The sequence below is a fragment of the Camelus bactrianus genome, chromosome 9 (assembly GCF_048773025.1).
Source record: "Camelus bactrianus isolate YW-2024 breed Bactrian camel chromosome 9, ASM4877302v1, whole genome shotgun sequence".
Classification (NCBI taxonomy): domain Eukaryota; kingdom Metazoa; phylum Chordata; class Mammalia; order Artiodactyla; family Camelidae; genus Camelus; species Camelus bactrianus.
The window spans coordinates 7,392,584-7,409,285 of record NC_133547.1 but is presented as its reverse complement, the minus strand read 5'-3'; the positions used below and the strand labels follow the sequence as shown (position 1 = coordinate 7,409,285).

The 16,702-nt window shown below is 41.7% G+C and overlaps 1 protein-coding gene across 1 annotated transcript; it reads left to right on the top strand.

The window, feature by feature from the left end:
• Positions 1-978: 978 nt before the first annotated feature.
• On the top strand, positions 979-13,853 carry ELSPBP1 (epididymal sperm binding protein 1). The gene is made up of 6 exons (XM_010946880.1): positions 979-1,052; positions 6,632-6,636; positions 7,064-7,192; positions 10,431-10,577; positions 12,190-12,348; positions 13,696-13,853. The coding sequence occupies exons 1-6, from the start codon at positions 979-981 to the stop codon at positions 13,851-13,853; spliced, it is 672 nt and encodes a 223-aa protein (XP_010945182.1).
• The last annotated feature ends 2,849 nt before the right edge of the window (positions 13,854-16,702 follow it).

Below are 16,702 nucleotides of genomic sequence, written 5' to 3'. Positions count from 1 at the left end.
TATTAAGGCTCACTTCACAGTTCAATCTTTGTCTTGAACCACCCCCAACATACGTTCTTTTAATATGCATGACTTGATTCAAGTGGACCCATTAACATTGCAGAATATCAGCCCACATCAACTCCTCAATTGTGTGCAAAATCCTTTCCGGCACAAAGAAGCAAACTATGCAAATGTGTGGGCTGGGGTTGAGGGCGGACAGGAAAGCATCCGATAGGAAAGCATGGCGTGGCGGGGAGAAGAGCAAGGCCCTGAGATAAAAACAAACTCAGCTGGCTCATGCAAGAAACAGTAAAAAGACTAGGGTACAGATCAAGGGAAAGCAAGAGTGATAATGAATGAGTTTCAAGGGGAAGGGCTTGGCATGGACTGTGGATTTTATTATAAATATGGTGGAGAATTCTGAATTAAAGAATGAATTTCTCAAAAGAGCCTCCCCTGACCTGTCAATCAAGAGTAACCTTGCCCCCAGTTCGTCTTTTTCACAGCCTCTGTTCTCCTGCACAGCAATTATCACGAGTTAAGAGGTACAGTTAACCCTTCAACAATGTGGGGGTTAGGGGCACTGATTGCCCAGTTGAAAATCCGATATAATTTATAGTCATTTATGTTGGCTAGAATCCTACCACTTCCTCAGGCAGATTACTTGGCTTCTTGAGCCTCAATTTCCTCATCCAGAAAGTGGGGTGGAAAATGTTTGTTATTTGATGTTTGAGAACCAAGTGGCATGAAGTGATTTGAGCATCTAGCCTGGAATACAGTAAGTGCTCAGCAAATGCTTTGTCTCTCCTTTCCATCCATAATGGCAGTAGAGGTAATTATCTTTTCTATAAGAATAAGTTATTCTTTATCACCCTCTGGGGATAGAAAGAAAATGGCACCCATGACATCAAACCTGGGAGTTAGTGGAAGAGAAAAGAAACCCTTGGGAGCAAAGTTTTTGTCGTCCTTCAATCCAGGGAGAAGAGGCCAGTCGAGATGTATGGATGGTCCAGTTACCTGGTGGGATACGTGACTTTCCTCCTCTCCTCCTGTGAAACAAGTGGAGGTAAGTATACTGGGAAATGATGGGGAGGATTTAGAAACGGGAAAAAGTGAATGGACCAAAGTAAGGATTACGGGATCCAAGTAGGGAGGAGATACTTTAGTAGAAATCTCGCATAGACGTGGGGTTTAGACCCTGGATCTGCTACTTTTTCTCTGTGTGACCTTGCTCATGCGATGTAACGTCTCTAAAGTAAGTGCTCAACCTTGAATGAGGAATAATGGCGTTTACCTCATGGGGCTATTTTACAGATTAAATAAAATAACAGACACAAGCATCTTTTATAACACTCAGCATGGCAGGGGGAAGGCAAATATATGAATTAAAAAGAGGGGTTCAATAATTCCAATGCACTGAAATCTCTAGACCCCCTACTTGGACACTCCCTTCATACTCATTTTTTTAGATTGTGGTAAAGTACACAGAACATAAAATGTACCTTCTTGATCATTTTTTTGGTGCACAGTTCAGTAGTAAGTACAGTCACATAGTTGTGCAGCGAGCATCCAGCACTCTTCATTTTGTAAAGTTAAAACTCTGTACCCGTTAAACAGCTCCCATTCCACCCTCTCCCTTGCCCCTGGCAACCACCGTTATACCTCCTGGCTTTACAAATTTGATTACAGTAGGTACCTCCTGTAAGTAGAATCATGTAACATTTGCATTTTTGTGACTGGCTTAGCATAATGTACTCAGAGACCATCCATGCTGCAGAGTGTGCCAGAATTTCCTTTCAAGGCTGAATGATATTCCATTATACATCTATGTATGTGTGTATATACATATATATATAAAATACATAATAAATATATATATGCACCTCACTTTTATTTATCCAGTCATCCATTGATGGACACTTGGATTGTTTCCACCTTCTGGCTATTGTGAACAATGCTGTTTTGAACCTGGGTGTTAGAAACATCTCTTTGAGAACCTACTTTCAATTATTTTGAGTATACACTCGGGAGTGGACTTGCTGGGTCATAGGGTAACTCTGTTTTTAAATTTTTGAGGAACAGCCATACAATTTCCCATAGCAGCTGTGCCATTTTACATTCCCACCAGCAGTGCACAAGGGTTCCGTGTTTCCCAAATCCTTGCCACTGTGTTGTTTTCTGCTTAAAAAATAGTATCTTTACCCAAATAAAGGTGTTTAAAAAAAAAAAACCCAAAATAAAAAAAATTTTTTTTAATTGGATTGGTACAAAAAATATTGTGTCCGCTCTAGTGGGTGTGAGGCTACACACTTAATGTATCTAGGAATCTAAATTAACCACCCAAAGATTGTACAGTACACATCGAAGCAGAATAAAGAGAGAACTTGATTATACATAGTTCACTCTAGGTATGGTAAAACAGTCTCCATATTAGAATCTTTTTCTGCCTGACACATTTTTCTCCCTTGGAAAAGGTTCAAGAAACACTCCCATATTCATTACACTTTGATCCCGTGAATTCCCGTTTCAGTGATCACATTCTATATTCCAGAGATTCCTAATTTGGGGTCACTTGGCAAGCACTGGAGTCCATGAACCCCTGGATTTGTATCAAAAAGATGTGTAATTATCAGGCCAGCGAGGGTAGCCGTTGTAACAGACACATTCCAAATTATCAGTGGCTTAACACGATAACATTTTATTACTTGTTCCTACAAAGTCCGTTGAGGGTACACTCGGTCAGCAGGGATCCAGGCTCCTTCTGTCTCTGGGTTCCACCATCCCCTAGGGCGTGAGAGTACTTTGTGGTTTCTTTGCTTTTAGCTGATCGACAAGGATCAAGAGAGTCTGGAGGATTTGGGAGGAGAGTTTTTTTGGCCAGGCCATGAAGTTACATATATCACTTCCTCCCACTTCCGAGGGCCAGGACCCACATAATGCCTAACTGCAAGGGGGTCTGGGAAATGTAGTTTAGCAGTGTGTTTGGGAGGCCAATGAAGCTGGTTTTGGTGAACACACAGCAGTGTCTACCACAGAGCACACGAGCATTTTCCTAGAGACAAAGTTCAGATTCCCAAAAGAACCGACAAGTCCCTAGAAGGCTGAGAACATATAGTTTATTCAGACAATGTACTTGCTTGTCAGCTTTTCTTTTTTCTTTTCTTTGTGTGTATGTGTGTGCGTGCGTGCGCGCGCGTGTGTGTGTGTATGTATGTGTGTATATATTGAAGTATGGTAATTGTCAGCCTTTCTATTGTCAAACTGTCTCATTTTGGTCATGCTTTCCTGAGACCGACCCCCCCCCCAACATTTCTGTGCTGAAACTCAGTATCTCCAAGCCCCACCCCAACCCCGCACAGATTTACAGACAAATTTATTCAATACATACTTTCTGAGTGATTCCTAAGTGCCAGGCACTTGTGTTATGGGCCAGAAACAGAGCAATAAGTAAAACCCACTCCCTACACTCAGAGAACTCACAGTGAGTGGGAATGAGAGATAAGTAAACAGACAATTCTATCATTTCAAAAATTGGTAAGTCCATTTATAGAGAGTGGCTCAGAGTATGATGGGAGGGAGGAAGAGAATTAATCCAGGCTGAGCCAAGTCTTAGTGGATGAATGAGCAGGGAGTAAACTAGACAGAGAGGAAGGGCATTCAAGGTGGGATGAAGGGCATGAGCAGAACTCCAGAGACAAGAAGGACCACGGAGTAAGGTCAAGGAAATGTTAATCAGGGAGTGAGAACAGAGAGGTCAGCAGGGCCCCGGATTATGGAGGATTTTAACCCAGTTAAGAAGATTAGACCATCTGCTGGATTACTTTGCAGATGGCTAATAGTATCTATTATGTGTTGATTTTTACTAACAACTCCCAAGGATATACTTAATTCTATGTACGGGGTGGGGGGAGGGGTACCTGCCTGCCCTCCCCGTCAGCACCAGCGTCCCACATACTCAGTGGTATTACTGGTTGAGGAAAATCATTGATGATGATGAAGTTGAAGATGATGATGACTAACTTTTGTTGAGTGGCAGTCATGCCTGGATACCTTTCTAAGCCCTTTCTAGATATTAACTGTTTTAAACTTTACAAAACCAAGACCAAAGAGTTCTGAGACCCAGAGGAGACCCAGAGGTGGAAAATGCAGTGTTACTCAAGGATTCCCTAATGGCATCAACCCATTGGTGAGTCTCAAAGAAGGAGATCGGCCTTCTCTGCTTTCTCCCAATCCATCTCTCATCCCTCTCACGGCCTTTGCCAAAGTAATCAGGGTAAGAATCTGATCCAGAACAAGGGTGGAGCTGCTAGATTACAGACAGAAGAGAGAGACTGTCTTGTCCATCTGTGTTAGTAATGGGCTAACTGCTATAACAATTTCCAAATGTCAGTGGCTTAACTCAATAGAGGTTCACATTGAACTTGTCTGAACTTCCGTGTGGGTGTTTGGTGGGAAGTCTCTTTTGTTGTAATTCAGAGACACAGGACCCTTCTGTCTTGTGGTGCCACCATCCCCTAAGGCCTCAGCATTCTCTGCAGGGTCCTCCTTTTCAGAGTTTCTCAACCTTGGCACTATTGACATTGGGGTGACTCTTTGCTCTGGACTCACGTCCTCTGCATGGTACGATGGTTAGCAATATTCCTGGCCTCTACCCAGTAGATACCAGTAGCAGAGCTACCTGTGTCTCCCACTCTCTCTTGTAACAACCAAAAATGTCTTCAAACATTACCTAATGTCCCCTGGGGAAGCTGGGTCATAATCACCCTTTCTCCATTGAGAACCACTGTTCCAGACCCAGCTGGCAGACAGAGGAAGAAAGGGGTGTGGAAGGGTGCTTGGGACTTTTTGAGGCACGGAATGATAACATCATTTTCACCCACATCCTATGAGCCATAATTGACTCCATGGTCCCACGTAACTATAAGAAAGGCTGAAAAATGGATTCTAGTGATGAGCTCAGAAAGAAAAGGAAGCTGGATTTGGTGAGGACACAGAAGCTTTGCCTCACCATCTTTGTAACATGAGCTAACACACACACATACACGTGCGGGAAGACACGTGTGCGTGCACATATGTGTGTGCACACACAAACAACTTATGAGAGTATCGTACTCACAGTAATCCATCATGATATCTGGGAGGAGGCAGGAAGTGGGGAGGAAAGGAGGCACATGAAGGCAAGGAGTGAAGCCATCATCTTGGACTAGTAGATGAAAATCCATGTCCTCATTCTAGTTCTGCTGAAAAAAAAAGCTATTAACTTCAAATCACTCCTTATCTTATGGGGGTCTTCATTTGCTTCTTCATGAAATGAAGAACTTAAGATGTGTTTCAAGGATCATTAGTCTCTGGAGCTATTGAGTGGTGGGGAAAAAAGGAAAACTCAATACACTCTATACTGCTCCTGCGAATTCAATCCTCATTTGCATATGGACGTTTCTGACAAGTCCTTCGCTAAAGGAAACTAACCCTATACCATCTGGCGTTTCCCAGACTTATTTTATTCTGTCAGTTATTTCTTAAACATCTGCTATGAGCAAGTCACGATTCTAGGTTCTGAGGATACACTGTGTAAAAGATAGACTTACCATCTGATCCAGCAATTCCACTCCTGGGCACATATCCAGAGGGAACCTTAATTAAAAAAGACACCTGCACCCCAATATTCATAGCAGCACTATCTACAATAGCCAAGACATGGAAACAACCTAAATGTCCCTCAACAGATGACTGGATAAGGAAGTTGTGGTATATTTATACAATGGAATATTACTCAGCCATACAAAATAATAAAATAATGCCATTTGAAGCAACATGGATGGACCTGGAGAATGTCATTCTAAGTGAAGTAAGCCAGAAAGAGAAAGAAAAATACCATAAGATATCACTCATACGTGGAAGCTTTGAAAAAAAAAAAAAGACAAATGAACTTATTTACAAAACAGAAACAGACTCATAGACATAGAAAATAAACTTATGGTTCCCAGAGGGGAAGAGGGTGGGAAGGGATAAACTGGGAGTTCAAGATTTGCAGATACTAACTAATATATATAAAATAGATAAACAACAAGTTTATACTGTATAGCACAGGGAACTATATTCAATATCTTGTAGTAACCTATAATGAAAAAGAATATGAAAATTAATATATGTATGTTCTTATATGACTGAAGCATTATGCTGTACACTAGAACTTGACACAACACTGTAAACTGACTACGCTTCAATAAAAATATATGAAAAATAAAATAAAATAAAAAATTAATTAAAAGGAGATAAAGCCCTGGTCCTCGTACAGAAGAATAGAAAGGTCAAGAATTGTGTTTCCTAAACTTTACTCATCCAAGTGTCACCCTGTCATACTTGCCACATCTATGCCACCAGAAATACTATGTATTCAACATTTTTCTTTAAATGTGCTCCCTTTCCTTCACTTTAATACATTTCTTTTAAAAGAATAGTTAGTGTCAGCTCTATAATCCATGACAGCACTACTACTTGCCATAAATAGGAAGTACAAATAAAAATAAATATCATGAGAACAAGATCCTTTTATCAAATTCTACTAGATGCCCTTGTCTGAAGGAGGCTTTGAGCCTGAGTCCTGCCCTCTCTTTTTGTTAAAAGGGGAGATTATTAAGTATTAGAGACATGGTAGAGAAAGACTAGCATTACATCGAAGCTTTCTCTTTGGTATAATCAGAAGGATTGAAAGAGCATTGAAAAAGGAAATCGTTTTTCAGTCCATGTTTCAAAATCGTTTAATGTGTGTCTCCACGTTATCTAACAGGATCTCGTGATTCACCAGATGTATCTTGCGTGACCTTAGAGCTGCCCGCTTGCAGAAGCAGTGGTCTGGAGGAACGGTGTACCTTGGGTTGCCTTCATTGTTTATGAAACTCATCCCCAATACCCTTGGTCCAAACATAAACTGGACACACCTTTCTGTCATTAGGAGGCTGGATGCAAAGACTACACGTGTAGCCTTCAGACCATCATGAAAACCAGACCAAGTCTCATCCTTGGCTCATTCTTTGGGACTAATCCCCCATTTTGTCCCTCTGTCCTTCAGATAAGAAAGATTCATGTGTCTTTCCCTTCACCTACAAGGGTTCTACTTACTTCTCTTGCACCAGAGCCAACAGCTTCTCCCCTTGGTGTGCAACCAGGACTGTTTATGATGGAAAGTGGAAATACTGCATGGTCGAAGGTGAGTGGTCCACACCGTCCCATTGGCAGCTTTCTTGAAATGATGGATTACAAAAGAGAATGTGGGACTGCATATAATATGATCATATTTTTGGCAGACAAGTTATAATATGTATGTGTGCATAGAAAATGCCCTGAAAGGCATTAATAAGTTTTAATAATAGTTAATAATGTCAAGAATACTAGTGCTAAAAATTATGCTCTTTCCATTGTAATATTATAAGACAAGTTGACCAGAAGGAACGGCATCTTTCCTTAAACCTCATGAACCAACCTCTGCTGGCTTCAAACTTTTCTCCTGCAGCTTCCTCACCCCTCTCAGCCTTCATAGAATTGAGGAGAGTTGGGGTCTTGCTCTGGGTTAGGCTTTGGCTTAAGGGAAGGTTGTGGCTAATTTGATCCTCTACCTGGACCACTCAAGCTTTCTTCCCATCAGAAATAAGGCTGTTTCACTTTCCCGTCATTTCACTTGTGTGTTCACTAGAGGAGCACTTTTAATTTCCTTCAAGAACTTTTTGTTTGCACTCACAACTTAGCTAACTGTTTGCAAAAGAAGCCAAGCTTTCATCCTGTCTCGGTTTTCGACATGCCCTCCTCACTAAGTTTACTCATTTATGGATTTTGATTTAAAGTGAGAGACGTGTGCCACTTCCTTTCACCTGAACACTTAGAGGCCACTGTAGGGTTATTAACTGGCCCAATTTCAATATTGTTGTGTCTCAGGGAACAGGGAGACCTGGGATGAGGGAGAGAGATGGAGAAACGGCCAGTCGGCGGAGGAATCAGAGCACACATTAATTATTAATTTCGAAGTAAGCAAATGCCATTGGAAAAAATGGCTCTGATTGACTTACTCGATGCAAGGTTGCCAGGATCCTTCAATTTGTAAAAAAATGCAATATCTGCCCAGCATGATAAAGCAATAAAATTATGTGTGTGTGTCCTGCTTCTGTTGAAAACCTCCACTCTAGTTCAGACAATGCAGATCAGGAGCAACTGGCTGAAACTGAATTAGAAAATTAGAAACAGACATTTTTTTTTTTAAAAAGAAGTCCCTGAACATGCTTAAGACATGCAAAAGGGAGGCAAAATTCTGCCAAGAGTTTATACACAGACACAGTCAGGGTCTAGAGATATTTAATTCCATCATTTTATTGTTTTGAACAGATTAAAGAATTCAACACTTGCTTTTGATTCAGCCTCATGCAGCCAAATCATCTAGGCTCCTGCTCAGATGAAGTCTTGCCTTTTTTTTAAATTGAAGTATAGTTGGTTTATAATGTTGTGTTTCTGGTGTATAGCATAGTGATTCAGTTATATATATATATATATATAAATATAAGTATATATATCTTCTCATATTCTTTTTCATTATAGGCTATTACAAGGTATTGAATATAGTTCCCTGTGCTAGACAGTGGGACCTTGCTGTTTATCTATTTTATATATAGTAATGTGTATCTGCGAATCCCAAACTAGCTCATTGACTCTGCTTCAAAATAGATACCAACTTCAGCTTCTTCCTACCCCTCCAATGCTCTTACCTTTCTTCAAATCACCATCAACTCTTTGTTCCCCAAATATTGCTAAACAGCAACATCCCTCATCTATTTCCCCACGTATCAGCCAAAGTAACCTTTTGAGGTTAAGTCAGGCAGTACCACGCCCCTGCTCATGACCCTCCATGGCTCACCATCACATTTCAGGGAATACCCTAACCCCAAATAGCCAATGTGATCTTGAGAAAGAAAAACAAAGCTAGAGGCATCAAGTGTCCTGATTTCAAACTATAGTACAAAGCTAGAGTAATCAAAACAGTATGGTATTGGCATAAAAAATTGACACATAGATCAATGGAACAGAATAGAGAGCCCAGGAATAAACCCATGCATCTATGGTCAATTTAATTTATAACAAAGAAGCCAAGAATATACAAGAGCGAAAGGAGAGTCTCTTCAATAAATGGTGCTGGGAAGCTGGACAGCCACTTGCAAAAGAATGAAATAGGACCCCTATCTTATGCCACAGACAAAAATCAACTCAAAATGAAAGACCTGAAACCATAAAAATCCTAGATGAAAACAGGTGGTAAGCTCCTAGTCATCTGTCTTGGTCTTGGTCTTGGTGATGATTTGTTTGGATTTAACACCAAAAGCAAAGGCAACAAAAGCAAAAATAAACAAATGGGATGACACCAAACCAAAAAGCTTCTGTGCAGCAAAGGAAACCATCAACAAAACGAAAAGGCAGTCTATGGAATGGGAGAACATATTTGCAAATTATATATTGGATAAGGGATTGATATCCACAATATATAAGGAACTTATACAATGTAACAGAAAAAAAAGAGAGAAAGAAAACCCTTCACCTTGGTCTGTGAAGCTCTACCTGACCTGGCCTTTGTCTGCATCTTCTACCACTCCATTCTTTGCCTGCTGAGCTCCAGCTACAGTGGTCGCCATGTTTCTCGAATATTCTGAATGCCTTCCTGTCTTTGTACTCTTCACGCTTTTATTCCCTCTACCTGGAACTCACTCCCCACAGATTTTTGCAGGGCTGGCTTCTCCATATTGTGTGGTGTCTTTTCAAATGTCACCTGCTTAAGGAAGACTTCACTCACTCCTTCATCTATGACAGTCCCTCCCTCTCCCCCCAATGACCCTGATTCCCTCCTTGTGCATGAGTACATCCACTCACTATAAACATAATACTGGAAACTATATTTGTTGTCCTACATTTGTGGTGGGAGAATCAGTCTATTTCTGAAAGTTGCAGTAAGGCACCAGCACCTAGGTGATAATTTTACTATATTTGACTTCACTGACATTTGATTTTTTTCCTGTAATTTTAACATTTTTTGTGTATATCAAAACCTTGACTTCATTGGTTGGTCATAAACCATAGCAATTCTTTGTTTTGACTTTATTCCTGTAAGTCTTTTGGTGAAAATAACAGATTCTTTTTAAAAACCCCATGTGAATTATGTTACATTTGTTCACCTGGGAGGGGCACCATGGGTTGAGATTAGGAACCCTACTGGAGAAGCTTCAAGAGTGAACATATATGAAGTAGGCTTTCCTTCCCAAATGCTTGATAAAATGAATGTATAAAGTCTCTTCCAAACCTGATGTTTGTCCTGGACTTTGGTGGTTGGTTGATTGACTGACTGAAGATTAAATGACTCTGTCCTAGGAATGACTAGAGAAAGTCAAACCACTACTGGACTTCTTTCCGTACAGATTACCCACGATGCATCTTCCCCTTTATCTATCGAGGAAGATCCTATCAAAAGTGCATCACAGAAGGCAGCATCTTTGGAAGGCTGTGGTGCTCAGTCACCTCCAGCTTTGATGAGAAGCAGCAGTGGAAGTACTGTGAGACAAATGGTGAGGCACTGGAGCAAGGATGATGTGTTTGGTGGGGAGGAGGGTGCACAGCAAGGATGCTCACGAGGGGATGATGGCAGAATAGAGAGCAGAGCAACTAGGAGAAATACTTCTGGGAACCCAATCTCTTCTCAGAGAGTCCATCATGACAACCACAAGGGACAGGAATGTCCTGAGGCCATGTTCCATGCTCTAGAATTTGCATAAATTATCAAACAGATGCCCAAGAAAAGGTACTAGAAGAAAAGGTACCCTTTAGTTCTGGTTTCACCATCTACATGGGGAAAGTTATTGAATCTCTTGGTCAGTTTTGTTAACTGCAAAATAAGGACACTAAATCTGCCTTCAAGAGCTTTTGTAAAATGAGAGTTCACTTTCAAAAATTATCTGCTGTGGTGTCCTGAACATACCACATGCCTAAGAAATATGAGTTTTCCACCTTCCCTATCATCTGAGCCAGGAGTCAAAACTTGGGCTTTGAAGTTAGAATTCTAATAGTTAGAAGTCTGCTGTTGCAGTTTACTGGCTGTGTGATCTTGGAGACATTAGATAATAAAAATGATAATGATCATAATATAGTGAACTTATAGCAAACATTTGCTATATGTCAGGCATTGTTCTAAGTGCTTCACATGCAATAACTCATTTATTCATCACAACAAACCCTATGAGGTAAAAAATAAAACGTTTGATTATTAGCCCCATTTTACAGATAGGGAAACTAAGGCTCACAGATGTTCAATTGCTAAGTGGTAGAGCTGTGATTTGATCCAGGAAGTCTAGGCTTCAGAAATCATGCTCTTTTTGAAAAGAATTGTTGATTAATTGATTGATTGATTGAAGTACAGTCAGTTACAGTGTGTCAGTTTCTGGTGTACAGCACAATGTCTCAGTCATACACCTACATGTATTTGTAGAAATCATGCTCTTAACCACTAAGTACTGACTTAGTCAAATTCTGGCTTCTTTTAAAACACCACCAAAGCAGCCTGTTTAATTAGGCAATACTGAGTCTTTTGCTTACCGAAGTAAGGGAGATTACCACCTTGACAGAGTATTCATAGTGTCCTGCAGGGGAAGGGCAAAGTCAGGGCATTAATAAGTTCTTGGGGTCTTTCAATGTGGGGATGTGCTTAGGATTAAGTATGGATCATAATACAGAAAATAGAGTTTAGAGTTGTTGGTCTTGGCAAGGTTAAATTTCTGAGAATGATTCAAAGAGTCTGAAAGATTAAACAGTCTTTTGAGCTACTGAAAAGTTGAAAGTTCTGGTGGTTATTGAAGTGATTTTTCAGGAAATTCCTGAGGTGAACAGTAAAGTTATTTGCAATTTCTGTGTTCCTGGGCAACAATTTCCTAGACTGAAGAGTTGCGTTGATGAGGTCTGTGGACCAGTAAAGTCTGATGAATGTAAACAGTAAACTGGATGTTGATGGTTTTGGCTCTCACTTATCTGTAAAGTGGGAATAATATCACCAAGAACTTGCTTGAGAGTGTTCAGTATTACACTGCTGTTCGTGAGATACAGCTTGGCATGTAGTTTATGTGTGATAAATGGAAGCCCATTTCATCATCTCTGCTTGACCTGTAACATTTCCATCTTTATTTTCAGACTACGGGGGAAATTCTTTCAGCAAGCCCTGCATCTTCCCTTCCATCTACAGAAATAATGTGATCTCTGAGTGCATTGAGGACGAAAGCAACAAGCTCTGGTGCCCAACCACGGAGAATATGGATAATGACAGAAAGTGGAGTCTCTGTGCCGACACCAGTAACGTGGGGAAGAGGACTGGGTGGGCGTGGGTGGATGCCTTCCCTCATTTACTCAACAAACGTCCACTCCATCCCTACTGTGTGCCAGACCCTGTGCTGCTCACTGGGGATATAGTGATGAATAAGGCAGATTCATCCCTTCATGGGTCTGATGAACCAATAGCATAAACAAAACTGTAATGCAACAGGCAAAATAGGGTCCGCTGAAGATCCAAGAGATGGGGGACCAACATAAAATTTTCAAAATATTAACACACAAACACAGAGTCAGTGCATGCTAAGATTTTTTAAAAATCTATTAATAAGGGAAGTAGAAGGATGGTAAAGCCAATTCAAAGGACTTACAAAAAACATATAGCCTCCCTCAGCATCCGTGGGGGATTGGTTCCCACATCCCCACCAATGCAAAAATCCATGGATGCTCAAGTCTCATATAAAATGGTGTAATAGTCAGCACTCGGTACTCGCGAGTTCCACATCCGCAGGCTCCACATCCACGAGCACTGCATCCACAGATTCACCAGTGGAGGGTATTGAATTCCGTGAATTGGTTGAGTCCTCAGAGAACTCACAGATACAGAGGTTGACTGTATATAGTCAGTGAAGAAAATTTTGAGCTGAAACTAGATTGCTAAATTAGATACAAAATCCATTCACACCTAAAGGGCAATCAAACCTTAGGGGTTATCTTGTCTACCAGAGAGAAATTATTGGAATTATTGAACAAAATTTATTGAACGAAATTATTGAACAAAAATTATTCACAATGTAGCCGTCTTCTACAAATTGCATCTAATTGTTCCGGAGTCCATGTTGCCAGTCAAAGCAGACAGAAAGGCAAACAACACTATACCTCCCCAGAGGGGCCATCTGCAAACTCCACCATGTCCGTGAACCAACAACCCAAGCACCATGACTATTGATTTCAGGGCTCCAGATAAATTTTAGTGAGTAGGCGAATTTGCAAATTCGAGATCTGTGAATGAATAAAGAGGACATCCTGTACTTTGTCCTCTGCATGCCTTCCACTCCGATCCCTAGTTCTCCTGGTGACATTAACCTTGTCTTTCTCCTCCATCTCCAGGACCCCTTCTGCTTTCACTCTGCCCTTTGTCCCCATTCCACTCCTCCAGTCTGTCCCCCACCCTTTCCCTAGTCCTAAAGTTGAGTAGCTTCTGAGGGAAGAAAATTTTTCTGACACTTAGGGTTAGGTCAGTAGTTCACCCTGCATCAGGAGCCCCTGAGCAATGCCCAAACAACACAACCACATGCAGTGATGAAGCTTAAACCTTCACTGGGGCATGAAGACACGGGCGTAACCCTCTTACCTCCCTCTTCTCTTCAGGAGTTTCCTCACTGGTTCCTGGCTTTCCCTGCCACTTCCCATTCAACTATAAAAACAAGAATTATTTTAACTGCACCAGAAAAGGATCAGAGGAGAACCTTTTGTGGTGTGCAACCTCTTACAACTATGACCAGGACCACACCTGGGTGTACTGTTGATGCAAAGGTGAGATCTTTTCCTTCCAGCATGATTTGCTGAGGTTCCCAGCAAAGTGAGTTTTGTTTCTCGGAGAGAAAGTGGACTCAGTATGGGTATAGGTAGGGGTGGGTAGTGGAAGACTGGGACAGTTTCCCAATTTAGAAGGCTGGAAGAAATTGGAATGTCTGTGTCAAGCAGGAGAGCAGGGGGAGGAGGTGGGAGAATGATTTCAGACCCAGAAAAGCACCATTCCAATGTTTTGGTCTGGGAAGCTTTGAGTGGCAACCATTGGGACAGTGGAATTTCTCAAAGTGGAATGTGAAATGAAAAAACAGACTTGTAACGAGGTATCCAAGACTCCTCTGCTCCCCAGAAGCCATGATGTTGATCCATTACCCCCATCATCAAATACTTAACCAAAGAAAAGATTAGGTTCACTCATCTTCTTCATCCTCTGTCCCTCCACCCCCACGTCAGCACACATACCATCAACTATCTCCACAGGACCAACTTCATCCTTTTTTTCTAGTCTTTTCCATCTGGCTTCTGTATTCTAAAGTCTACAGTGCATGTGGCTTATGGACCTGAAGTCTGGCTTGGCAGGGAAAGCTATCTTCCCTGAACAAAGGAGAGGCAAGGGAGTAGGTTTGGGATATTTGGATATGGGATGGATATTTAAAAAAAAAACAAAACACCTACAGTGGTCCCCAGTCTGTGGCCAGGACCAAGAACATTTTTAGTGCTAAGCCGCCAACTTCTGTCTTCCTGCAGGTCCCCCTCCCACCAGACCTATTACAGTAGAGGTGAGGCTGAGGCACTTATGGTTCATACTGGCCAGGTGACGGGCAGGGGTGCTTTTGATTCAGCTGCTTCATCTTCTGATTGAGTCTTGAAAATCAATACCGTCACTTCTTAATTCACTTTACATGTTGAGTCAATGTTTACATATTTACCTGAACTCTACTGGTTCTGTTTTCAAGGGGAGGAGACATCTTCAGAGGAAGACTGACCTGTGAAGTCTGGAACGTGCTTTATCTTTTTCATTGCATCCTTCAAGCTTGGATAATCACCTTTAGAAACACCCTGTCCACCATCCTGCTTAATCACTTGGTCCTTTGTGAAGTACAGAGTGAAAATATGGTGTAACTACCAATAAAGTTACCCCAAATTAACTCTGGGGCTGCCTCCTTCTGCTTCCTAAAATGAGAAATATGGTGAGGGATCCAAATGTGTGGTGGAGGAAACATTGGTGACTGGGTTGGCAAGTCTCATAGTGGGAAGATCAGATTCTCAGCCCAGGGACCTAGGAAGTCATTGCAGCCTGCTGTCTCTTTCTGGGAAATCACAGATTTGGGGTAGAGCATCTGCAAGTGCTTATAAAATCATTAATAAATAAATTAGTAAGTAAATGGAAGGTGGAAAATTCATTGCAAGACTGCCTCAACTATTCCTTTTCTGTGCCCATGACAGACATCAATAATCGATTACAGAAGCTGTTCGTGAGCCCAGATGCAACCTCATGTTATTTTTCTTCTCCTCCTCTCCATCCCTGCCTGCCTTCTCCTCTTCCCTCTCCCCCTCCACCTCCCTCTTATCTCCATCCTCCTCTTCTCCCTCCCTGTCCTCATCCTCCTTCATACCCTCTGAGCAATGACTACCATTGTTCCTCACTACAACCAGATAGCAGGAATAGACGTTAGCCATTCAATCTCATCTGGTTCCCATCGGGTTGTCAAATTAAAATTATGTTGCATGGATGTGAAAGAAGCCTGAAAATTTATGGTAGATCTCTTCCAGTGTAGCTTAGCTCAACCTGAGCCACTCCTCACTTGATCCTGTAAAAATGCCATAGGAAGCATAGTTCTCCTCTGCCCAGATCCCACATCTCCATCTCATTTAGCACCTTCCCTCAGCTCGTTTTATACCTCTGTGCCCTCACTCATTCCACTCAAGCCACTGCTTGAGTTTGCATTGCCGTTCAACATCTCCCTCTGCCCAATCCAAGTTCCTTCCCCAGGTATCGATCCCAAGGACACTCCTTGATAAAACTGCATGCTCCCACTCTCAGACAGAGGAGCAACTCTGGGAACCCAACTAGAGACAGCCCGTCTCTAAGAAATGCCCTTTCTGACCATTCTAGCTAGTGAAGCCACCTCTGCAGCTCCCTTCAATTCTCTGGGTATCTAACCACTCCACTTTACCTCCCTCAAAGTATTCATCCTTGTCTGAACTTCCCTTAAGTGATTTTTTTTCTCCCCCCACCACCCCCACACTGCACTATAAATTCCAAGAAAGCAAAGACTTTATCATCAGGCTATCTCTAGGACCTAGAATAATCCGACTCATGGCACGAACATGCGCTGACCACACGGGGTTGTGTAAGCTTAAGTAATTTGTAATATCAATAATTTATTAATAAAATGTTGTTAACTTAATAAAATCCAGTCTCTCAGCCTCACTCACCACAATTATCACACAATAGCCACACGTGGCTCATGGCTACCATAAAGGACGATGCAGGTCTAGAATATTCCACCATTGTCAAAGATCCTACTGGATTGCAGGGCTCTAGAATGCGAGCTCCTTGAAGTCCTTCTCCTTGCTCTTTTCCCATCATCTGGGAAAATGCCAGGCAACTAGTAGGGACTCAGCAAATATATTGAACAGGTGCTCGAAAGAGTGTGTAGGTGGATACTTTAGTGTATAGATGGAGTGAGACAGAGCTGAGACAGGAGGCGGGAGTCCTCTTTTAAAGGTGATCTGGACCATGTCCCTCCTCTGCTCCAAACCCTCCGAAGTTCTCGAAATAGCCTCTAAGAACAGACTTGCATGATTTTACCCCTGATCTACTCTGACCCCTCTTCAGCCA

What these genes read in the sequence shown, in the direction of transcription:
- ELSPBP1 (XM_010946880.1), top strand. Translation starts at nt 979, where the DNA reads ATGTATGGATGGTCCAGTTACCTGGTGGGATACGTGACTTTCCTCCTC. An exon ending in GAAGTACTGTGAGACAAATG is followed by an intron (nt 10,578 to 12,189) that starts GTGAGGCACTGG and finishes CTTTATTTTCAG; the next exon opens with ACTACGGGGGAAATTCTTTC. An exon ending in GAGTCTCTGTGCCGACACCA is followed by an intron (nt 12,349 to 13,695) that starts GTAACGTGGGGA and finishes TCTTCTCTTCAG; the next exon opens with GAGTTTCCTCACTGGTTCCT.